General features: G+C 45.2%; 1 protein-coding gene across 3 annotated transcripts in view; it reads right to left on the reverse strand.

Annotated features, from left to right (window-relative positions):
* Window positions 1-23,596, reverse strand: part of vps50 (VPS50 EARP/GARPII complex subunit) — a 101,525-nt gene extending 77,929 nt beyond the window's left edge. For 2 of the 3 annotated variants that reach the window (XM_060044286.1, XM_060044284.1), the window contains exons 1-9: window positions 23,443-23,596; window positions 22,858-22,926; window positions 14,746-14,868; window positions 13,520-13,591; window positions 7,778-7,831; window positions 1,878-1,948; window positions 1,538-1,655; window positions 923-958; window positions 647-729 (exon numbers count right to left, since the gene is read on the reverse strand). In XM_060044286.1, coding sequence (XP_059900269.1) covers window positions 647-729; window positions 923-958; window positions 1,538-1,655; window positions 1,878-1,948; window positions 7,778-7,831; window positions 13,520-13,591; window positions 14,746-14,868; window positions 22,858-22,926; window positions 23,443-23,475 — 659 coding nt within the window. In that variant the 5' untranslated portion in view covers window positions 23,476-23,596. Of the gene's footprint in view, window positions 1-646; window positions 730-922; window positions 959-1,537; window positions 1,656-1,877; window positions 1,949-7,777; window positions 7,832-13,519; window positions 13,592-14,745; window positions 14,869-19,544; window positions 20,072-22,857; window positions 22,927-23,442 lie in introns of those variants that run through there. The other variant, XM_060044285.1, reaches the window with a different exon arrangement.
* Between the last annotated feature and the right edge of the window lie 1,319 nt (window positions 23,597-24,915).

A 24,915-nucleotide genomic window follows, 5' to 3' on the forward strand; every position in this document is an offset into this window, starting at 1 on the left:
GGCCCTGTTCCAAACAGCCATGTTTGGAACGGGCATTGCACTAGTTAGTCCAATGGGTCGTCAGACACTCAAATGTCTGACGACCATAAACATTGCAGACTAATACAACAGTTTTTACGTTATGAGTAACACAGAAAATATATGAAGCCTGCAAAAGGACCTCGAAGATCTCTATGAATGATTCAGTGTGATGAATTGCGGATGGCAAAGCTTTGCATTCAAAGCGGGGGAGAAAAAAATAAAATAAAATTAAACTGCAATTCAGCAAGGACACTGAACGTTCCTCTCACTGCTTGGTCTGCAGACTGCACATGACCCATCGTTGTCCCGGGTACATTAGGGGTTGTGTTCCAAGGTGACTACCCTACAGCCAAGCTCTCAGCTGTGTCCCACCCTATTTGAGAGGGTTCTGTGACTGATTGTGTCATACAACGCCCACCTTTGCGTTGTATGCGTGACGATGTGTGTTGAGGTATTTCTGCTGAAAAAGGTCACAGGATTCCCTTGGATAATTGCACCTTAAGATCGTTTTTACATTCAATTAAATACTAGCATCCATTTTTAAATGTGGATACACATTCAATATTTGACGGACATCGCTCTGTGGACGTTGCAGCTGCTACAGGAATAAGTGAAAGGTCCCTACCTGATGCAGCTGTAGTGCTTGAAGGTGCTGGCGGCCTTCTGACACTCCAGACAGAGCTGGATGGCGCCTGGGTAGTCTTCCTCCTACAGAGAACATTAGTGGGAAGGTTAACAAGCAGCGTTCTATGTCGTAGGCCATCCCACCATGTGAGGAAATCTTTTTTTTTGAGTACATAACGAATCAGGTTATTTTGTATAAATCTGATGGTTGACCATTGCAGTGGAACAATTCTGATTGTGTGTGTGTAAGTTGGTAAACAGAGAATTGTAACCATACCTCAAGCATTTCACTGAGTCGTACATCTGTTCTTTGCTGCGAGGAGAGAAGGAACACAGAGAGAGAGAGAGAGAGAGAGAGAGAGAGAGAGAGAGAGAGAGAGAGAGAGAGAGAGAGAGAGAGAGAGAGAGAGAGAGAGAGAGAGAGAGAGAGAGTGAGAGTGAGAGAGAGAGAGTGTTAGCGGGGAGCTCCTCTTGACGTTTACTCTGAATGGGGTTATAGCTGTGTTGAAGCCTTTCACCCGGAGATCGGGCGCTCCGTCAGCACAAAAAGAAGGAACAGCAGGGCTGACCTGGAGCTGCTCTGGGTGTCAAGCAGGGGGGTTCATCTCAAGGAAGGCACCAGCCGGGAGGCTAAGAGGCTTCTTGTGTAACATCAGCCAGACTCCCGACTCGACTTGCCCTTTACATTCAGTGAGATGTTTGCGTGTGTGCATATACCTCAAAGAGAGAACGAGAGAGACCCAGAGACACAGAGACCCAGAGAAGACGTAGAGAGAGTAGGAAGAACAGAAGGGATATTGACAACATGTACTTTGTGGCAACGCGGGCTGCGAGCTCAATTCCAATTCCACCACACCACCAAAACATAATAACACCAACAACCAAAACACACCAGGGTCTTAATGGTCCTGAGCGACTTGAGCAGTCCTGTGAGCAGCTGTCTCTTCCTCTGGTTGGCCAACAGGCCCAGGCTGGCCTCGGTGAATCCTTCCTTGGACACGCCCAGCTGCCTGTAACAACCAAAGACAGAGTGTTGGCACCGCTTCAATGAACGCCTCGCCGCCCCAAAAACAAAGCAGATTGCTCTTGTCATGCATACAAAATATTATCAAAGGAATGACAAATGTGCGAAATACCCCCCCCCTTTCCCACCCTGACACGTATTCCACAGGCATGACAGTTAGATGGGCTCGGCTGTGAGAGAGCGAGTAAAACTAAATAACGGGAATCACCTCCTTGCATTGGTGCAGATGACAGCTGCTAGCTGTAAATTGGTTTGAAGCGCAGTCACTCTCTCCAGCTCCTGCAAAAACACAATAGACACCGTTAGCCAGCTGGACCCCAGCGCGCCAAGTCCTACTGTTCTCACAGCGTCGCTGCCGATGACTAGGGGGAAAATATCTTTCCTCTGCCACACACAGGATCATAACGGCGATAGTGTCAGACTCAGAACCCAAATCACCCCATTATTATGATAAAACGTTTGGAAAAGATTGAATACCAGTTGACAGTTTTGGCATGTAATCTATAGCTCCCCTCAGGAGGGTTGGACTGAGTGGAATGGGAGAGCTCCGCTGCTGGGCACCTGGCCTCTTGTTTAAGCGTGGTCTTGCAGGTGCGAGTGTATTATTCCACTCCAGAATCTGGGCCGTAATGTGGCCCCGCTGTGCTCCGAGCCCTTGGGGAGGAGGGTTTGCTTGCTCAGTGTGCAGTTTCCTTCCCCCTGAAGTGAATAAACGTTGATCTGGCGACCTTGACTCTGGTGCCCGGAAGGTCATGCCCGGGCAGCACGTGTTACCCGAGGGCTTTGGGACATCTGTCCGAGGAAAACTGTGGACATCTCCCAAACTCACGGAGGAGAATTACCATTTTCTGATGGATTGTCCAAGAAAGCCATAACAACAGTGGCCCGACTATTATGATAATGAATAAATGAATGGACATGGTCGATAAACTCTGAACGACAGGACAGGCGATTGTGAGAGGTTTTGTTTCCTACTGGGGCCCAACCATTGTCAAATATAACAAGTATGCAATTGAAGACTATTTTGATAAAAGCATCCTCCAAATGGCATAAATACCAATATTATATAAGATAAGATGGTTTGTGTATGCTAATGCTGGAAAGAGGGATTTAACGAATGAATGATAGCAGTCGAAAAACACATCTTGAGCGCCACTGCACACAAATAATCCACTGTGCAGATTGACACTGACACACACACACACACACACACACACACACACACACACACACACACACACACACACACACACACACACACACACACACACACACACACACACACACACACACACACACACACACATGATCACAATGTCTGAATTAACAACATTCTCTGAGCATTGCCCCCCTGCTGAGGACGCTTCAGAATGATGAACACGGTCGTTCCCGACGCATTAGCGTTTTACCCATGCAAATGTTTTCCTATATCTAACGTCTACGTCTAACATTTGCAAACGTTGAGTCACAAAGATACACCGGAGTAGAAGGCTTGGCAGGCTCCTGGTGTGGCCCTGGGGTGGGGTGGGGGGGGGGGGGGGGCAGAGTGGGTTCAGGGGGCCGTCAACCGCAAATCAACAGTCTTATATTCACTTAGTTGTTGTTTTGATGTGCCAGCTGTACCGCCTGAGGTCAGCACACGCTCCTCTCTTAAAAAACATTTCCAGGCTTGTTGTGTTGCCGCTGTGCGGACGACAAACAAAAGGCCTCCGTCCTCGTAATACTGTCATATCTTAAGACAGCCGTGCGGTCAAAGTATACGAGCCGCAGCAATCGCTGGGCAGCCCTGTTTACTCGAGCATGAACGGGCCCATTGATAGGTGACGAGTACGTCAATGGGGCTCTTTGAGAAGGGATCTTGCCTCATGATCTAAACCGCCTAATTACACGGGTTACTGGCTCCCAAGAGCTGCTTGAAGAGGGCCGATTCAACAGATGGGGCATTTATCCGATGGTTGTGCTCCGCGAGCGTTTGTCATTCTCTTTCGGAGTCCGAGTGTCAAATGAGGAAGGGTTTGATGATATTGCCGCGTTCCAAAAACATCCTTTGAGGGGATGGGTCTCGAGACTAAGGGATGACTTTGGAAGAAGTCATAAGTGTTTCGGGATAAATTCATGCTTCATTCAAAAGAAAGCATTTTTCACTTGTAGCATTTTTCATTTGAATGTTCATTATACCCAATTGGTATATAGCAATTTTTGCTGATTACTGACTAGTTTTTACATGTACTAATACACTGTTCAGTGCACTCGCATTGGGTGGATATAAGGTTTTAGGGTTAGGTAAGGGTTTGCTATTTAGGGGTTTTGGGGTTTAGGTTCTAAGGGTTAACAAGGTGAGAGCTCCTGGTGTGCATGCTGGAAGAGACAGGATTCACTGCCACCAAGGAACCACTATACTGCAAGCGGAGCTCAAAGAACCGCCAACAGTGGACACCAGGCCATCGCCACACCGGCACACGTCCCTGCTCCCTGGCTGAGCTTGGACCCAACGATCGATAGAGTGTTGACGTACATCCACTGCTAACCCAACCAACCTACAACACAAGGCCTAGAATAGACCCAACGACATTTTTAATCCTTGCCAAAGGTCAAGGTGACAGCTAAATACAAGTAAAATCAGCACAAAAGAGAACATACTACATGAAAGCTTGAGGCACAATGAACTGGTCCCATGCATTTTAAATTTGGGCCATTTGTCTTGTTTTGGTTTCATCACAGGCTTGGAAACAAATAGCAGTGCCGCTGCCTCCACGATCAATCACAGCCCTAATCCTGAACACCACAGCATGCGTACACATCAAGTTTGAAGAAGTAATCCACTACGGTTTGCGCACACACACACCTGCTTACATCATCTCTTAGCTGTCCTGTGTGTGACCTATGCTACATCAGCCCAACACTGACTGACACACACACACACACACACACACACACACACACACACACACACACACACACACACACACACACACACACACACACACACACACACACACACACACACACACACACACAGTTCAGCTCTCGTTCGTTCAGAGAGAACAGTACACAACCAGAGAGAGACAGGAAGAGGGAGGTTTAGCATGGAAGAAAATAAATGAGTTAAAAAGACATTGACATATAGGCGCCCATGACTAAGGTAACATCCAGTACACATACACACACAAACTGTAAAACAAACGCTAGCACCAATGAGGTGAAAGAACAGGGCAAAGAAAATGACTCACATGTCCTTCTGGACACGTGAAGAGACGGGCGCGGGGTAGGGTGACGTGAGGGTCAGCCGGGAGGAGGAGACGTCGAGCCAGACGAAGGGTGCTCTGTGCTGGGCTTCTCTATTCATATATTCAGATCCGGTGGCACCCTGTGACCTTTCAGCACATTGACTATGCCCCGGCTGCCTACGCCACGTCCTCAGCCTCCCCTCCACATTCTAATGATGCTGCTGTTAGGGGGTAAGGCCCAGCGGCGCTTTAACAGCTATAGGGCCGCTGACGAAGGGGACCGTCCGTGCTGCCGCGTCAACCAGATGGAGCCGGCGCTTGCGTAGGGAAGTTCCAACAGCCAATGCGTTCTTTTTTCCAAAGCATCCCGCTTAGGTTAGACGCTCCGAATCACTTAATGCCCGGCAGGCGCAGATGAGAAAACAGATTTCCCCCCTCAGCGCATTACCAGACTTTATTCGCTGCCTGCCACCTTTGTTCAAAGTCAATTCACCGTCACTCTCGAGCTGGGAGAGTCGGGAGGCAGGCAGCAGGTTTAATTGGGAGCCACAGCGGCCTCCATAGCCGGTGAATATAGGACACCAAATTCCTTTGGATAGGAAACCAAAGGGCAATCGAGAAGTGTTAGATAAAGGTCCTAAAAGGACAGGCCGCAGACCGTAAACCCTGCCACTTCAGATTAATAGACTAGCAGTCAGAGTTCATTAATTCCCACTCGTGTTGAGAGGAGCATTGGGGTTTTTTTTCAGAGCACATTGCGCCGCAGATTCCTTTCAAATGGTTATACCAGTGAGAGGCTCGGCCTTTGCTGTCTCGACTGTTTACCGACCATCCTGTGGTTAATCCTCAATATGTCCAATACACCCTGGCTAGGAGAGATAAGGACAGAGGGGTAACATGGAGGTCACCTACTTAGTTTCATACAATTGTTGCACAGGTGGTGCAATCATTCTTTGGGTTATGTTGAATATCCATGCATATTGTTTTAAAGACGGATAATTATTGAGTATATAAAAGGATAAATAGAAATGTAAACATAGTGCCCGAAGAAAAGAACACAGATATTCTCGGGAATCGTAGCAGTGGCACGATCCTGTTTCCAGATGCACAAACTTGACCCAACATTTCTCCAGGTCTGACCCCAGGAGCAGCCGCTCAAAGGGTGTTGAATCGTAGGGCTATGGCTACCCTAACCCCACGCTACAACACCCTCCGCCCCCCTCCCCAGAACAACAACCCTCTCCTGATCAGATTAAGGCTTCATTCAACCCAAAGGAAATTGCGGAGCCAGCACCTCTGCAATTGGCCAGCAGTAGGACAGTGTTGAGACAATGAAATCTAAGTGACAAGAGCACTAGAAATACGAACAGCACAAAATACTAAAACGCAAACAACGTGATCGCACAGCAGATCCCATCATATATATTGCACAGGGCTCAAATATTGCACACATGATGGTGGTGGTCCCACTATTGCACCGCCTCACGGCAGTGGTGCGTTAAAAATGCCTCACCAGTGGAGACCTAGGGAGATTCTTGCACTCCCCTAGACCCCCCACCCAGGCACATGGTGAAGAAGCCATCCTACGGCTAAAGGTCTTAACGTTGCACAGTTCAATAGTTCAGACCCTGGCCCTGGGCATCATGATGTCAGCGTCTACATTCACACCAAGTGGGCATTGGAGTGAGCAGACGCATCCATCCGTGCTTGTTACGTACAGGGGGGTGATTGAATGCTGCTTTGGTGTGGGAAAAAAAATCAATGTTCTGCCACTTGTTTATTGACAGCAATTAGGGCTGCAACTTGGGGTTCCTTTGATGAGTTGATCGTCATGACGATGATTGTAGTGGTCAGCCCTGAAGGGAACACCTGGTCAGTCATCAAGTTTGGGCTGCACGAACGCTTCGTGAATGCAGAATCTGGCGGGGTGATTTTATTACCCGGACAATGATGAGAGCGAAGATAAATTCACTTTTGGTTGATAGTCAAAACTAATGGTTGATAGTTCATCATATGGAGGATAATGAGCTCAAAGCGACACCTCTTGATTACAAGTTTCGAATAAATGCCAGACTTGTTGACATTTTTATTGCATATTCTTGGCACTGGATATGGATATGGCATGAAAAGATCTCTGATGATATTTCCAAGCATAAACATAAAAACATGACAACTCTTAAATCAACCATGTGGATGACTTCAACCTAATGTGCATGCCCTGATGCCAGTGCCTCTGCGAGCAGTGAAGAAAGAATGAAAGATAGCCACAGGAAAAAGAGAGAAGCCTTCAAAACAACAAAGTAACCATCACTGCATGTTCTGGTCGACAGCCGTTGTGTTGAGTACACTTTCCGAAATTGTTTTCGTGTCACTTACGGTCCTTGGAGTTGCGGAATGGAAATGGACCGAGGCAGGGCTGAATACAAAATAGACTGATAGAGCACCCATGTAGGCACTCACGAGCCCACACGCGCACACATTTATCTCCCCCCCAGACCAGCCAATGCTGCACCACAGTCGGTAGAGAAGATATTTAGTGGCCCCGGCCTGAGTAGGGTCATTAATGACAACAACTATATCATTTTGCCTTTACCCTTGTGAACACACACACACACACACACACACACACACACACACAAAAACACAGCCCACACATCCCATTTCCATGGCGACAGCACTCTGACCTCATCTAATTCTCTGTCCTGAAACACAGAAACCCATCAAGTGAGGGCACGGGTAGAGCCACAGGTCTGCACAGAGCCAGATTCCCGAGCGAGGGAAAGCCGCTGTACTTTGTTAAAAACAAACGGGCGCAGTAGCAATGAGATCATTGGTTTGAAGGAGAACCGAAAAGGTGTCAACTTTATTTAAAAAGACATACCTTGACATACGCCGGTTGTTTCTCCAGGATGAGATCGGCAACTTTTTTGGACACCTGGAAGAATGAGAAAACAACAGAGAGAATTAAAAGAAGGCGGGTAAACAAAGAATTTTTAAATGGGCCCTTTGGTGAACACAGACACAATGTCAGCCATTTATACTGGCTTTTACAACTTCAAAACACTGTGATACAGAGAAACTTAAATCCCTCGGAGACCAAAGCCCTCAAAACCCTCGGATACAGAGACACTGTTAAAACCCTCGGATACAGAGACACTGTCTCTTCTTGTCTCTTCCGTTTGATTTTCCTTCAAGTGTTCCTCCAGTGAATTAATAGCTGCACTTTCTTTCAGCAAAACTGACCCTGATTCCAACCCCTGACGCATTGACTTTTCACTTTCACAACCATCGATTTTAGGCCTTTGCTGTGTTGCTGTCGTCTCTTTCAAACCCATGTGACAATGAAGCATCGTCTTATGTTTAACTTCAATCAATGAATGAATAAAAAGTGAGCATCTTTTTTCCTGATGGTTAACCTTTCCACTGAGGCCATGAAAAGAGTAGTCCAACAGTGCGATTGTGAAGGCGCACATTTCACTTTATTGGGAAAAGGTTAACAGCAAAGTTAAAGGCCAGTGTAAAAAAAAAAAGTCAAAATTGAATAGAGGATGCCATCGAGCCAGCGCTGAGAAACCAATGAGGTCAAACAGTGGGCAGAGCTGCTGCTAATTCTCCACCATTTACTGCAAATCAGCATCAACATTTTTCGCGGAGAAGCCACCCATTACAGCTGGGCTGCTTTGGTGAAGCTACAGCATTTTATGATTACAAAATATAGAATTACACAGAAAAATCCTGGGAAAAGCAAGGGCATAGCATTTGGTTAATAGTTGATGTTTTATGCAGTGGGTCTTACATTTTCGGGATGAAATATTTTGGCACGCTAAACCCCAACACGACCTCCTCCTTCCCCTATACAGCCATTTAATCGCTCTAGCTTAAAAGAGCGATTCCATCGTGGATGGAAAACAATGTCTTGTATAAATAAATATATATTCATATTCAGAGCTGACTTTTGTGCCCCTTCATACATAAGAACAGAAAGACTTTGCAATTAGAAAAAGTGCATGGGAGAAATATAGAGTTTTAATCATATCAGGAAAATATTCTAAAGCACCAAGTTTAGCCCGGAATGTCTACCCTGTTTTAATGAGATTAAATGCAAATACCAAAAACATATAAAACCCTTTGCATCCGGGTGACTGACCTGTCTGGGGCAGATAGGGAAAGGCTTGTTAGTAGTCACTTGCAGCCGAGGCACACATCATCTTATGCAAGAAATGTCACCAACTTTATCTCGCCACTTATGAGAATGCCACACACACACACACACACACACACACACACACACACACACACACACACACACACACACACACACACACACACACACACACACACACACACACACACACACACACAGGCCCACTCACACACAAAACACACACAGCTTGAATGAACTTCTGTTTGGAGACATGTATGCACTGAGGATAAGAATTTCGCTAACTAAAGCCGGGAGCAGATGGTGAAAGCAGTTTGCCAGAAAACCCTGCTTATAATTCAATATATGTGTGCGCTTATGTGTGTGCATGTGTGAGGGACTGAGCATGTGTGTCCATATGTGTGTGGGTGTGTTGGTGTGATAGGGTTCACACAGCTAAAATGTGATGAAACAACAATGGAGGATTTCAAATTCATCCCACCCTTGTGTGTTGGCTGGCTGACAAACTGTTCTGTCTTTGCCCCACCTTACAACATTTCTCAAAAACCAAACCGGTAGCGCCACCTGTTGGCTAAAGTGAAGACCATAGCAATGGAAGCAATGCTTCCTCGTTAGTAGGCTTAACACAGTACACATAAATGGCCTTGGGTATCAAGGGAGTTGTATCTTCACAAAGACCCCTGCAGGTGATGTGTACATCATGTAGGAGTTGCCTCCCTGAAATAAAACCAAGAAGTCACGACAATGATTCCCATTGCTCAACTAATTTGTTTTTTATCAGTCAAATGGTTTCCATTAATCAACAGAAAGTGATCAGTTTGGAACAAGACTTAGATTAACTAAGATATTTTTTTACATTCAAAAACCTTCTTCACCATTAACTCAATATATTGGCTCTAAGCAAGCAATACAAACGACGCATTTAGCCAATGGTCAGAGCAATAAACCGTATGCACTGTTTGGCAAGTGCCTGTTCATTTGTTAATGGAGGGAGAAGTTTAATTAGGAGACCAGTAACACAATGCCTAATTAAGAAATAAAATAAAAACATTGGCCTCATCCCAATGACAAATCGTTGGCAGGGGAAACTGGTTTATAAAACATTTAGTGACTAAGTAACGGTGGAAGTCTTAGAGATTGTTCTGTTTCTAGTACTACAATGTACTACAATGTTCATTCACATTGTACACACTGTCTTCATTCTTATTCATACTCAATGTTCACCAATATAGATCACCAATTTAAAGAAGAAGCGACCTGAGAAAATTATTATAATCGCTACAATCAAAGCTATTAAAGAAGATGTGAACAAAAATCCTGTAACGTAGCCCAGTGCCAGCAGGTTAGGGCAACATGGAAAAAAGTTGGCGTGAAATGTGATTCCACATTTTACAGTACATCGGCCGGCATCAATGGCCGGAGATGAAAGATGTTATGATAAGACTTGTTGGAATGTCAAGCCTGTCAGATAGAGAACACTGTAGGGGAAGTAGAACTGATTTGATTTGGATGCAAAAATAACTGTCATCGATTTCTGTAGAAAAGGCTAATAAAACGTGCCTGTAAAACTGAGCTCACAATGGCGAAAATATCATTAAATGCAGGGGAACAAAAGTTAAGTACAAGTAAAAAATACTATAGGATACATTAATTAGAATAATTTATCAGTGCATATGCACGGACTGAAGCTCCAAAAATAAAAGCATCGGAAGACATGACAGTAGTCTAGCTGTATTTAACTGTTTGGGTTTCAAACCTGCTGAGGATGAAGATACATGCTGTGAGTCTACCCACAAACACTCCACTGTGTGTGTGTGTTTGTGTGTCTTTGCTCGGGTGCGTGTGCGCCTGTGAGCGTGTGCGTGTGTGCCGCGCTGGTGTGCCGCGCTGGTGTGCGTGTGCGCCGCGCTGGTCTGCCGCGCTGGTGTGCGTGTGCTCGTGTGTGTGTGTGTGTGTGTGTGTGTGTGTGTGTGTGTGTGTGTGTGTGTGTGTGTGTGTGTGTGTGTGTGTGTGTGTGTGTGTGTGTCTGTGTTTGTGTGTGTGTGTGCGCGCTTGTGTGTGCATGTGTGCGTGCACGCGTGTGTGTGTGTGTGCGCATGTCTGCATGCGTGTGTCTGCGCGAGCGCACGCCTGTGTGTATCTGCATACGTGCGTGTCAGGGTGAATCCATTGACACACATGAAAGGATGCAGGCTCCCTTGGCCCTACACGTCAATCAACGCACAAACACACAGATACACGCACACAGAGAAAACCTGAAAGTGTTCACCCGGAGGCCACATAGACACACAACAAGATGAGGCAATTAGCCAGGTGACGGGCCAGTACCTGGACTATTCAGGGATGCTAATTAGGCCGCCGGGTTGGCTGGAGAACGCAGCGTCCATGCCTCTCCCCCTTCCCCACCGGAGAGAGCTCATGCCCCAGTCTCGGTGCAATGCCGCAGTGTGGGGCTGGGGGGCTTGGGTATGCTGCTGGTTCCCGCCGTAAGCTTCATTCATATATAGATACCTCTGGCAGGGATATCAGCGGGGCTGGTGTGGCCGACGGAGATAGGAGCATGTGCACAAAGCCTTGTGCACACACATGCATAACATATGTAGGAACGCGCTTACTTTGGCACACACAGCCTGACACAAATTGCTGGCTGGGCTCCATATCGTTTTGAGAAGCCTTTGACGGTGTCGGGAGAAGCAGTGTGTGGGCGAGGCTTCACGGTGATAAACCTGATTATCACCTATCGCACAAGAGGGGGGCTCGAGCTTCACACATGGTGATCTGTTTGTGTGTGCGTGAGTTTGAGTGATGGAGAGAGAGAGTGAGCAAGCGTGCGGGCGAGTGGGTTGACGGGCACGTGTGTGTTTGTGTCCACTGATTCAGCCCACGTCACGCGTTTTGAAATCTATGTGTGTTACATTGCATGCCTGTGTTGTCTGCAATTAGCTTGGGGTGTCCGTCTAGCTGTCCCTCAGCTATACCTTTATGGGGACACATTAGATGCTTAGAAAATGAATAGAAATCAAACTGTCAATTGAAAATGAAAGGCCTTCCATCAGGATATACAAAACCTGTTCTCTCCCAGCGTGCCACCACTAACTGGTCTGCCACCACCGCCTTTCCCAGCTAGAGTGAGAGGGACGGAGGGGGTGTAGTGGGTGTCAGTGCACTAGACTGCAGCGAGGGGGACGGCGGGGTAGGCGAGGGGTGAGGGTGACTTTGTTGAGGTATGGGAGTAAGATAAGCCCGGCACGCCACAGAGCGAGGCTGAAGAGGCAGATAAGCAGTGAGGCATATATACAGAATGTGAGGGAGGGAGGGGGAGGGAGGGGGGGAGAGAGAGAGAGAGAGAGAGAGAGAGAGAGAGAGAGAGAGAGAGAGAGAGAGAGAGAGAGAGAGAGAGAGAGAGAGAGAGAGAGAGAGAGAGAGAGAGAGAGAGGACTGAGTGGAAGGATAAGAAAGAAGATACGGGCGGATAGGAAGATGAGGAGAGGAGTGACAGGAGAGGGGAGCGGGGGGAACGGGGGGGAATGGGAGGTTGAGGCAACAAAAAGCAGCAGCTCTCTCCAGGTCCTCTCCATCATTTATTAATAGCCCGGGTCGTTCTGCCAGGCTCCGAGGCCCAGTGGTTGTGGGCAGCCCACAGTATGACGTCCACTATGGAGCCACGGAGGGCCTCATTCTCGTCCCCTAACGCCAGGCAACAGCAAGGGCGGGGGGGGTGCGGTAGCTTGCGTCATGGAGGGAACCGAAGGAACACTCAATGCAACATCCGTTGAATTGGGGTTTTAAAAAAAGATGCCCTTCCATAAGTGGAACAGTGCGGTACTGGACGCATGGGAACCTATCAAGCAAGCCCCTTGACCCCCCCCCGTCAAGCCCAATAGTATGCACCATGCACAGGGAGCTTGGTGTGGTTAAGCAGTCAATTGAAGAGGCTTAAGTTATCCGTAGCCATTAGCCAACGTTATTCTTTCCTCGTACCCATACTGCTGCAGAGCGTCTAGCGCGCGTCCGCGTGCTGAGGATGTCAACACTGGCACTATGGCACTTTTGTCTTTTGGAATCAAATGTGCTCTCATCTGCAGTTTGTGGACCTCCTCACAGTGAAATTACCTTACAAATGCTTTACAAAATGTCTTAACACAAGGACCAAACGCCTATACTGCTATTGTTTACATCCATGCTTTTCGTGCATTCATACATTCATGCATTATTGTTTATTGGTGATATTGGTAACTGGTGTTTTAGTGAAGCCAGGAGAGGCAGTTACGATGGATTGATCATCCAGACGGGAGTTTCCTTTAACCAAACATAATCAAATGAATGATCCAGCACCAGCATGTAAACATATTTATATTCAAGCACAACCTGGCACGATTCCGCACACTGTCCCTGGGTCAAGTCGAGGTGTGGAAGTGTGTTTATGAGAGAGGAGCGGTGTAATAGGGGCAGGGAACTCACGGCGGCCTGTTGTTTCTTCAGCGTGTCTCTGTGATCCTCCAACTCCTGCAGGTCCAGCTCAGGGGGAAGTTTCTGAAAAACACACGGATAGCATGAATGTAAACCAACGCATCGTGAAGACACTGCATTGGTGGAACCCCTCCCACACACACACACACAAACCTCAGACCGAGTCTGAGAGCCTGAATGCCTCAACTCACAACTTCCAAGAAAGTTAAAGCTTTCATGGGGTTTCATGAAATATAGTAGATGGGGGGGCACAGCCAAAACATGGCATGTTGAAGCATTCACTGATGCTACCGCCCTAAATTCAGGAATGGCTTGCCGTTTGAGATGATGCAGAAATAATAATGAGCAGCACTTAGTATGACAGATATCACGATAGATATTTGAGAAAATTGTGAAGACGGTCTCGCAGGCGGCATAAATGCAGTTCGTATTTCCTTTGAATAACAGCGTAAGCGCACCTCAATTTGAAATCGCAAAAAAAAAAAAATAATCCACACGCTTTGATGCCTCATCAGTCAAATTAATCAACGAGGAGGAGGAGGAGGAGGATGTTATCAGGTGAAAAAGTAAACAAACCCGCCCCAACGGTAGCGGGCTGGTGGAAACATATTACCAACCTCGGGGCCAGAGAATGATAGGTAATTACTTTCCTCTTGACTGAGAGACTCATTTCAGATTGCATGGTGATACTGGGATGAATCTAATGAATTTTCACACCCTTCTCCTGTCGGGCGGACGCAATCCATCAGTGCGGAAGTCGAGGCTACACACGAGGAAACGCATGCGCACACACGCGTCGGAGCGTGGCATGAGTAACCCCCCCAGGTAGGGCCATGGGTTTCGAAAATTGCACCTCGATGCTGGCCATCTGCGTTACGTTAAACCGGGACATCACTATTAATTCCGGTAGGACTATTTGTTTGTTTTGTTGCCCCCTCTTGCCAACTCCTGACGGACCCCCTTCCTCATGAACACACACATACACACACACCCAACAGTGATTATGTAGTGCAAGGCGTTTAGTTGAGCACCGCAGTCATCCCTTTTGAGTCTGTAAAGAATTAAACCAAGCACCCCCCTCAGCTCAATCCAATCAGGGCTGTATGTGTGCTGGCCGAATTAAATGGTTCCTTGGAGAAAAGTGTGGGAAGAAGAAAAAAAGAAAAACAAGCCTTAAAAAGTGAGTCAAAGTGGGTCTGAGGAGGCCCCCCGCTCACCTCCAACTCGTGCTTCACCATGTCGAAGGAGTCACAGGAGTAGTACACCTCGGCGATGCTCTCGATCATCTCCTGCTCCGCCTGGGGGTCGATGGGCTGCTCCCTCAGCTCACGCAGCTCCTCCTGCAGGAGACGCACAGGAGGAGGTGAGGCGGGGAGAGAGAGAGAGAGAGAGAGAGACGCCGACACGTGGGTCCCTGGGAGTTAGTGGGGGAACCCGGAACACCATTAGGGAGAAGACATGACAAACCACCTTGATTCCCCCCCCGCATCGCTCACATGCAAGGTGTGGCGATGCATTATGGGTAGGATGACGCACGGCGATGTACGACACCACCACCACGTCTTGCGGGTGAAAAACATACTGACAAACTTTTTAAAAGAAAGTAGAAAAGGAAGGGTGTGTTCTTTAGAAGTGCTGCAGATTTCAGAGAGACGGGGGGAGGGGGGGTTGGAGAATGAGAGTGTAACATAACAGAATTAGAGGGAGGGAGCGACAGTCTTCGGGGAGAGACCGCGAGAGAAACAAAGTGTTTGAATGAAAAATAGATAAAAAACGATTGAACTAGGGATTTAACAGCAAATTGCATCTTATTTTCCCGATGCTTGTTTGGGGGTTAATCTGGATGTTGGGAGGAGATAAGCGAGGGGGGAAAGGGGGGGGGGGGGGGGGGCAGTAGACGACAAGACCAAGGAGAACTTTCTGGAACAACCCTTGTGCAACATCAAAGAGCTATTGATCGGGACCTAGATCCTTCCCAGGAGCCTCTTCAAGATCAAGAGTTCTTAAACCCCACCACCACCACCACCACCACCACACCACCACCACCTCCTCCTCCGTCACCACCACCACCGCCTCACCTCCACCCCACGCGCTTCCCACACATTGGTCCTTTGGAGCATAATGAAGCAGTGATATTTGGCCACATGTCAACAACACTGACTTAGCACTCTGCGCGGGCGCGCCGTCTCAAGGAGATTATTGATTCCAGACAATTGCTGACCGAGTGCAAAGAAAAGCCTAACAACACAACGAAGCTGCGAGAGATCAGGCAGGCCGTAAACACCAACAGCCACACAGACCAGGGGTACATGGGTTCCAACTTGCCCTTTTAACTTAATGCGCAAAACAAGACATTTATTCAGTCCCGTGAAGTAAAAAAGAAAATGTGCCCCTGAGGGAAAGTTGAAGGTATCCTGAGGTGGGATTCACTGGAAATACTAAGAACCAAAAATAACTGCTTATATGATCTATATTTCATGAGCTTTGCTGCACAGCTTGACGTTCATACATTTTTATAGTAAATTCTACGAAATTCTCCTAAATCTAGAAAAGTGGCTAACCATAAATAGTTCTTGTTCATTTCACCAAAAGGTATTTACTTTGGTTTGTTTGTCTCCTGCTGTAGTTTATCTTTTAAAAAGGCTCAGTCTCATTCACTGCCGCATTAATAATAAAAGTTAGATCATTATCAAATTTGATGTCATGGCAACAAACATACGCCCACTGCTCTTCAACTTCCCCCCTTCATTAGATTAAACAATCACCTCACATCATTTGATTTCACCGTGATTGATTATGAAGCGAATACTAATTGAAATTAAAGCAAATGAGACGACTGGTAAAGGGGGGGGGGGGGGGGAGTATCCAGAAAGGGGTCTCCAGCAAGTGGGTAGGAAGATGGGGTGGGGGCGGGGGGGGGTAGAGACAGAGATGCTGGGAAATGAAAATGCAGTTCCCCACCCCCCAAGGCGACGTCGGGGACTGCCTATGATCACTGAGATGTTGTGGTGGTGACTTTGATCAAAATCCACTTTGAAGGATAAAGAGAAAACAACTAATGGCCAACCCCAACACATCCCAAGGTCATCTTGTCCACCCGCCCTTAAAACAACTTTGCACCCATTCTGTGTAAAAAAAAGAAAACATGCACTGAAATGAAAAAAAAAAGGCTATCTATTCACAATTTTGTCATTCAAATAGAGGAGAAAAACACAGGAAACGTGAGATCTATGTGCGGTGTCCCTCTATACGCGTGTGTCATCCAAACGCGTCAACAGAATCAAAGTGGATTCATGTCTCAAGTGCTAATTGAACGCGGTGCAATTAACACGGGGACGAGAGGCGGTGCAACGCAAAGCTTCTGTGAAGCGACGACAACAACAATAACAACAGCAGCAACAAAAAGCACAGCTGTGGATAACCAATAGCAGAGAATACATAGCCTAGGGGAAAACAAAAGCATAGAAGAAGGAAGAGGAGGGAGGGATGGAGGAAGGGTGGGATGGGGTTAAATAGAGACAGAGATGAGTGGCAATTATTTCCGCTGTGGATATCATTAATTTGTTTTGATGGTCTCTCACACACACACACACACACACACACACACACACACACTTCCCCCCCCCCATGTGACAGCTGATGAATATTTATGGAGCGCCTAATATCCCGATGTGTTCTCATCAGCCACTAATCAAGGGGTTAATCACAGTTGTCCTCCCAGGGACCTGAGACACAATGGCAGACGGGAGGAGGAGGAGGAGGAGGAGGACCCCGAGGTATTTCTACTGCTTTGAGGCGAGTTACATTTCTGACCCACGTGGGGGGTGCAAGCTTCTCTTGCAGTCGTCAGCAGCCCCCTCTCGCATCACCTAATTGATTTGGGTTGGAGCGGTGGGGTTCCAGTTTGAACATGACTACTTGGCTCTGGGGTGGAGTGGTCTCCCCCCAACCCAATGTCCCGAGGCCGCGGCAAGATCTCTACAAATATGTAATTCATATATTCAAGATGCTACCCAGAAATTCCAAGAATTTCGGGTACAATCAATTGATCAGATGAGTAAACTGCTCAAAGTGCTGCCCTTTAGAAGCAAATGATAGCGAAGGTCTTTTATGTCAGCGGGGAGCTCGTTCCACCATTGTGGGACAAGCACAGCAAACTTTCAGGATTTTGTCGAACGGCAGTATACAACACCTTTCTGAGCTGAACTTGGGCTTGGATTGAGATGGGGGTCTATTAATAACATATTATTGTTAGATCATTAAACAAAGGAACATCTTTTGAATTATTTTGTCCCAATTCATACAAACACAGAGATATGGCACTGATGGAGAGACTGTATGCAAAAGAAAGGGTGAGAGTGACCCCTAGTGCTAGAGGAGGGTAATGACATGGCCTGCTGAACTGGTCCAGGTCCAAAAGGAAAGCGCCACCACAGATGATGGAAGCCTGCTCAATTCATCAACCTGTGATGTTTTCTTAAAAGTGAATCAAGCAGAACCAAGGATGGATCCTTGTAGTGTTCCCAAAGGTTCAGCTGGCACAAATGTGCATGATTAAGCGCACAGTGTGTGTCTTATCCCTTCTTCAATCGGAGCCCGCAGAGACCACTGCGGCTGAGTCGCCTTGTAAATAAACTTTTATTTTTCCTTGCTGCGTGGACGTCAGTGGCATTCGGATCCACTCATCGGTCCAAGTCCACCTTGGTTACAACAGAGCTTTAATGTCACCAGAAAGATTTCTAAAAACCCAAGGCTTCCTTAGTATGAGAGTATTGCTGCTTTCAAGGTTGAACAATGTGCAAGGTTTTTTATTAGACTAAAATAAACCTCCAGGTTCTAGAGTTTTGTATCCACACAGACATGATGGCTTCAGTTAGCATCCCAGCAAATGTTGTAAAATCTCTCACCATGCCTCTAAATCGAGCCAACAGCTCCCCCCTTCTACAACACCCTGCCTTTAGCTAGCCTAAATAACTCTGATAAAACAGGCTTTCCCAGTCCTGCAAAGCATGCATTGTTCTGGCAAAGGTTATGGGCATCATGAATACAAACACACAGTGAGCCTTAAAAAAAAAAACATTTCACTGAGTTATCATCCCAGGAAAAATTATGGATCTTCTCCTTTTATGTGCCATGGCACAAATGGTAGACTAAACTAGCGAAGAGAATTCTACTATTCGTGGCCTGGAACATGAAATGTGCAGACCCATTAAACTGCTTTCTAAACACTGTGGAGCTTCTCCTTCTACATGTTCAGAGGATCCCCACATAGATACCCAAAAGGTCACACGAACTGGGTCAAGACAAATTCCTTTGGAACCCTCAGGGAGGGGGGGGGGGGGGGGGGGGGGGGGAGTTAAACAGATCCAAAAGGAGATGTTATTTACATTGTTCACAACTACACGTTCATGATCACAAGCTAATTAAGCTAATTTGCTGTTGAACATCAAACCTTCCATACGCTTGGTGGAAAACATCCCTGTAGGGGGTTATTTCCACTGAGCAATACATGATACACAATTACACATGATGCGCACACACACACGCACGCACACACACACGCACACACACACACACACACACACACACAGCATCTCATTACCTGTGAGGTACATCTCACATACATCTCGTTATTTGAGCAGTTGAAAACGCTTAAGGCTAAATGTTTAAACTAAATGTGTACTGACTCTGGCGGATTGGAACTCTTCCTTCAAGGCATTCTGCACTTTTATTGCTCTCTGGCATGTACACACACCCCCGCACACACATATGCGCACACACTTCAATTATTTTATCCCCTACAAGCAGTCATCACATGCAGAGCGCACTACGGAGAAGAGCAGTCAACTTTTTTAAACATACATTCATCATTTTGGACGGATAATCTATTAAACTTGGGGTCATCGTTTTTCAAAAGTCAGTGTAGCCTTCCTAACATTTATAAAGTCACACCCACATGACATAGTGCGTCACTGCAGAAAGCAAGGAGAACCGGTGTTCTCCAGGCCACACTTACAGGACAGAGGAACCGTGGGTCCTCCATGCAGTCCGCCAGCTAAGATGCATGCAGAAAACCGCCGGGAATCGTCTCCTCTGGTCTATCCAATCTGTCCTGCGATACAGCCCGAGTTAACTGAACCTGTGTGCACCACTTCCTTCTTATAAAGACAAGTAAGTAAGAAGACTGATATTCTACAGCTACTGCTGTGTCACATGCATATCCAGTTTGGCCGCATTTGCCGCAGCCATATGCAAGCCAAAACGGGGTTGCTTCCATTAGGCAGACATGCTTGAAGCCATTGGTTGTTTTTGTTGATTTGCTCTCATCCATGCAAACGATTGGCAATCAATGCGCATCAGCCCTGTAGCATTGTAATATCACCAACAAGGGGGCATTGGGATATACGTAGGTTTTTACACCCCTTGCTCCATCTATATGAATGGTATAGGCCTGTCAAAAGGTATAAAAATATCTGAAGAAAATGTATTTGCACAACACTGAGATGATAAAGCGCAAAAACAAGTACCTCTTGTTTTTGACATGGGTGCACGTCCTCACACACACACACACACAAACTATTTTTTGTAGGGAAAAAAAATAAAGTAGCCAGAAGCAACAGTAAGGTCTAGAAGAGTGATAAAACTAAATGTACAAAAACAAAGACAAACAAATAAATAGAAATCCAATGAAGTTTGATCAAATGGAAAAGTTAAATCATTGCTTTATGATAAGAAAAAGAAAGAAGAAAATACTGAAGACTTCAAAAGGAGCTGCACTCTCTTCCAACTTTGAGATTAAAAACTGAAAACTGGGTTCACATTTGATATTAAAACGCATCCTGGGTCATTCCATTTTAGCAAGATATGATCGCAAGAGTCCTACATTTGGAGGTGGTCCCTAATGCAAATCACGTTTGCATGGTGCATTTTCACTATGAGCACTTATTTATCCTCCACCACATTCCGTGAAGCATTCCATTCATTCCCAAGATCTTAAACAGGAGTATGGAAAACTCAATATTTCAACCAATTAAAGGATGTAGCCTATGCCTGTGCTTTTTATAATAACTACTATCCAATCTGTTTTTTAATGAAAAGGTGAAATCAGAAAACAATAACAAATGTTAGCCACAAAAGAAGTACAAGTTTTTCTTTCTACTTTGTATATAGCTGCTACAACCAAAGTGCTGCTAAGTATAGCAGATACTTCAAACCACCAAAATCTGATCACAAGCGATCCCTGGAGGCTGGCATTAATAGCAGGTGTGACTGCACTCTCCCAGAATGTCAGACACAAAGTAGATATTTCTGGATAAAAAAAAAATAGGCAATGCAATGGGTTGAAAGAGCTTAATGGGCTTTTTATGGTTCCACATTCCCGCAACGCAAGGGGGTTACGGACTCCTTACGTCCTTACGGACCCTCCTTGCATCCACCGCAAAGGCCGGACGTGCGCCTCCCAAAAATAACCTTCCGTCGAGGTGACGCAGCATCAAGGGCTGTGATTGGTCCGCTTGCTAAAACCCGGCGCAGAACCATAAACGATCACGACTGCGTCGAAGCGTCTGCGTGGTCATCATCATCATCATCAGTTTTCCCGCTGGGCGCATATCTGGCGTTGGGGCGCTACTGCTGGAGAGTTGGAAGACTCTGTTCCAGCAGCAGCTGTCGAAGACAGACAGGATGTCTGTCTTCGACATCACGACATCAGTCAGGGTTAGGTACCTTGTCAAGGACACCTCGACACTCAGCTAGGAGAAGCCGGGGATCGAACCAGCAACCTTCAGGTTACCAGCCAACCCGCTCTACCTCCTGAGCTACTGCCGCCCCATTGCCGGTCATTGCATTGTGAGAACGTGGAACCATAAAAAGCCCTTTAGTCTGAGTATCTAGATAACAGACCGCTGCCTTCGGGCTCTGCTAATTGAACGCGGTGCAGACATACTCGACTAGAGACATACTCATACCAGGTTAAAAGGCAATATAATCAAACTAGGCAAAAGGACATGAAGTCAGAGACTTCTTAACAATCTAGTACGATATGCATATGCAGCAAGTGTGGCTAAATATTAACAAAAGATTACGCCCCTCTCAAGAAATAAGAGTCGATCATTGAAAAAAAAGAAATGCAGTAGTTAGGCCTGAAGAGATGCAGGTGTGCATATAAATAAATATGCACACACAATACGCTGAAGACAACTGAATTAAATTCCCACTGCATCACCCACAAAGTCTCAAGGTGACTTCTTTACATGGGTCTGAGAGCTGCAAACATAAACCCACTTGAGGAAACACAGAGAAATGGGATATAGTTGAATGAGTTGTGTGAACATGACCAAGCACTCAGGATAAACAGCGCTGGTCACCTTCCAAGGTCGTTCAGCTGTGCAAATCAAAGAGCAGTGCGGTTGAAGAAGTCAGGATAATCTACTGCCGGCAGTTCGCTACCCTGGAGCGACAAAGTCAATTCATTATGCAGACCATTGGTGCAGTTTCCCCTGGTCTGGCTACGCTGGTTACAAATTAAACTTCTGGAAATAGACGAACACGAATGTTTTGTGGTTTGTCTGAGCCAATGATCGTATATATGTAGGCGATGTGATTTGACAGCATATGGACTTTCTTTAAAAGCCGTGCATGGCAAGGTTAAAGATACAAAGACTCCAATATAATTCACCCGCTCGAATGTATGCTAGTTAGTTACACCTAAGCCAACCACAACAATGTAATAGGTGTTACATAAAAGGTAATAGGTTTGCTTTCTGACATAATAGCACAAATGGGGATGATCATCATTTTGGAATAAGGGACTCAATACTCACATTAGTGAGTGACTGATATCTTGATAACTTTGAATAATGAAGACTACTGTTATATTTTCTTTTAATACAAATATTGTAAATATTTGTATAAGAATAAGTGCATATTGAGTAGTCACTCACATAAAAAATAAAGACAAAATCCTGTTTACTTTAATACTGACATAAAAGTAAACTTTTTATATTCGAAATACTATAATATCCGATATACTTTACGATGGGATATAACATCTTCTTTACAATATTATGAGTGTATTATTGTTATCAAGCTTCATTATGCATAATTATTATCAAGCTTTATTAGCATACACACATTAGTATTATTATTATCATTACAGTTGACAACATTTGAAAGACTGCATCCCAAAGTCACTGGTCTTGGGAACAGTGGGTTCACATCCAATTCTGGTAACTGGTAAGTTGTGGTTTGTTTACTTTGAATAGGATCATACAGGATGATTTGGTTTGGTCAGGAAAACAACAATTAATAAACACTTTCTGAAAGCTTACCTTGCTTGGAATCCTCAGGTTTTCCACAGGACTGAGGTCTGACATGCTTTCTTGAGGACTTTTCATGCCCTATGAAGAAGAAAAGAAACACTTTAAAAGAAAAATTCACATCAACACCTAAAGATTGAAACTGCTTCAAGCCTGTAGGGTAGTGAACAACATTGTTGTGGTGCTTGCTTTGTCAACAAAAGAACGACAGCATACTGCAGCAGTAATCTAGGTCAATTTAGATTAAAAACAAGATTTCCGAAACAAACGACCAGCCAAGCAGCAGGTCTAATGTTACATTGCAAGATGAGAACTTCCCCAACCGCCCACATTCTGATTGTGTGGGTTTTATTATTTTAGGTCATCTCAGACGGATAACATATTACGACAATGAAGAACATCTAAATAGGCACCGTAATATCCAAAGAGTGCCGCAAATGCACTGAAAGATATGGCTGTTCTGTTGGATGTTGTGCAATCTGATCTACCTGGAGATGAACTGTCAAACTAGCATGTTGGCACAACGTCATTTGCTTGTTAGCTTCAGCCAAAGAGATATGCTTCACATGTTTAAACAATCACACTTTGTTCATTCACCTGTCGGGCCATAAGAGACTTGATCTTCTGCATCGTAGCTCCAAATCGGGTCAGTGGCTTATATTTGAAAACAATGAATACAGTATAATTTAATGTCACTGGGCTGCCTTCATCAAGAGAAGGGAGCCATTGATAATTGTCACGTGACTGTTGGTGAAACCGGAACCGGATCCTGGGAATGGTAGTTTTCTTAGTTAAAGATGAGAACTACATTACACCATGTCATTATATTACGACATAGACACCCAATCCAGCGCCCATTTTCCGACCCTTAAGCGCTGAACACAAAGCTTGAATTTGGGTTGGTCAACCAATGACAATTTCCAATTTGTTATATGTTATAATAACTCAAATGCATTCGCCTCTAACCGTAGGCTGTAGCCCCAACCCTTGTACTGCCACTAGATGGCAGTCAGATTAAAATACATGGGCCAACAACAAGAGGTATCTAGGTTTTTATTTGTTCACAGTTGATTATTTTTTATATGAACTTGATGAGTGTTGCTTTAAAATGAGAATGAAATTAGCTATATTATGCATATTTTGGTTTCACAATTAATCACACCAAATACTCATACTTAAATTGTTTTATATCCCAATTATTGATGAATGGCAAAAAATATCAATTTGAAAAAATATATATCAATTTGAGATTTTTTGCAATAAAAAATTGCAAATGATGCTTTGCCTGCTATGTTCCACAACACACAACAGTTCCAAATAACTATCACACAGTGAGCATGTTTTTTTAATCCTCCCCCCTCTGGGTTATTTCTACGCAGCACAGTGTTAAAAAGCAGTCATACAGCAGGCACCACGTACTCACTTAAGTTCCTGCTTAATGATACCTCAGGCCATTTCCCAGTCAAATGAAGGTGAGGTCACTCTCCTCAGTTGAATTGACGCCACTGCTTGTTTGTTATGCAGTCACCCAAAGTGTGGAGGAGCCTCCCTTAAAAAATACACAGACGGAACAGATGGCAGCCACTGCAGGAGATACCACCTCAAAGAAACAGCAATCGCAATTGGTGCAGTTAACAGTTATAATTACTGCACTCTGGCACTCAAAACTACGCTCAAAAGGATTTTTGTTTCTTTGGTTCTTCTGGGTAACATATTGCCATCGGCAATATATATGTTAGGTTTGTGTGAACCTGCAGGCTTACATAAAGTTATAAAGTTTGTATATATTTTCCAAGTATGTCCTGATCCTGGCAAAGATTTCTATCTGGTAATAAACCACAAACTCTTTCAAATCTTTATTAAAATACAAAAAGCACACATGTCAATTTAATTAATTTCTGTACAGTCATTTTATAAAAGCATCTTTTATCTGTAAATATTTAATTGCATCAATGTTGAACGAGGGAAACGCTCCATTGGTGGGTAAAAATCTCTCAGTAAGAATAAATAAAAAATGATGTATAATGGCAAATCTACATTGCCAAAAAATATTGACAATATTTACAAGAT

This window comes from Gadus macrocephalus, chromosome 22 (genome assembly GCF_031168955.1).
Source record: "Gadus macrocephalus chromosome 22, ASM3116895v1".
Classification (NCBI taxonomy): Eukaryota; Metazoa; Chordata; class Actinopteri; order Gadiformes; family Gadidae; genus Gadus; species Gadus macrocephalus.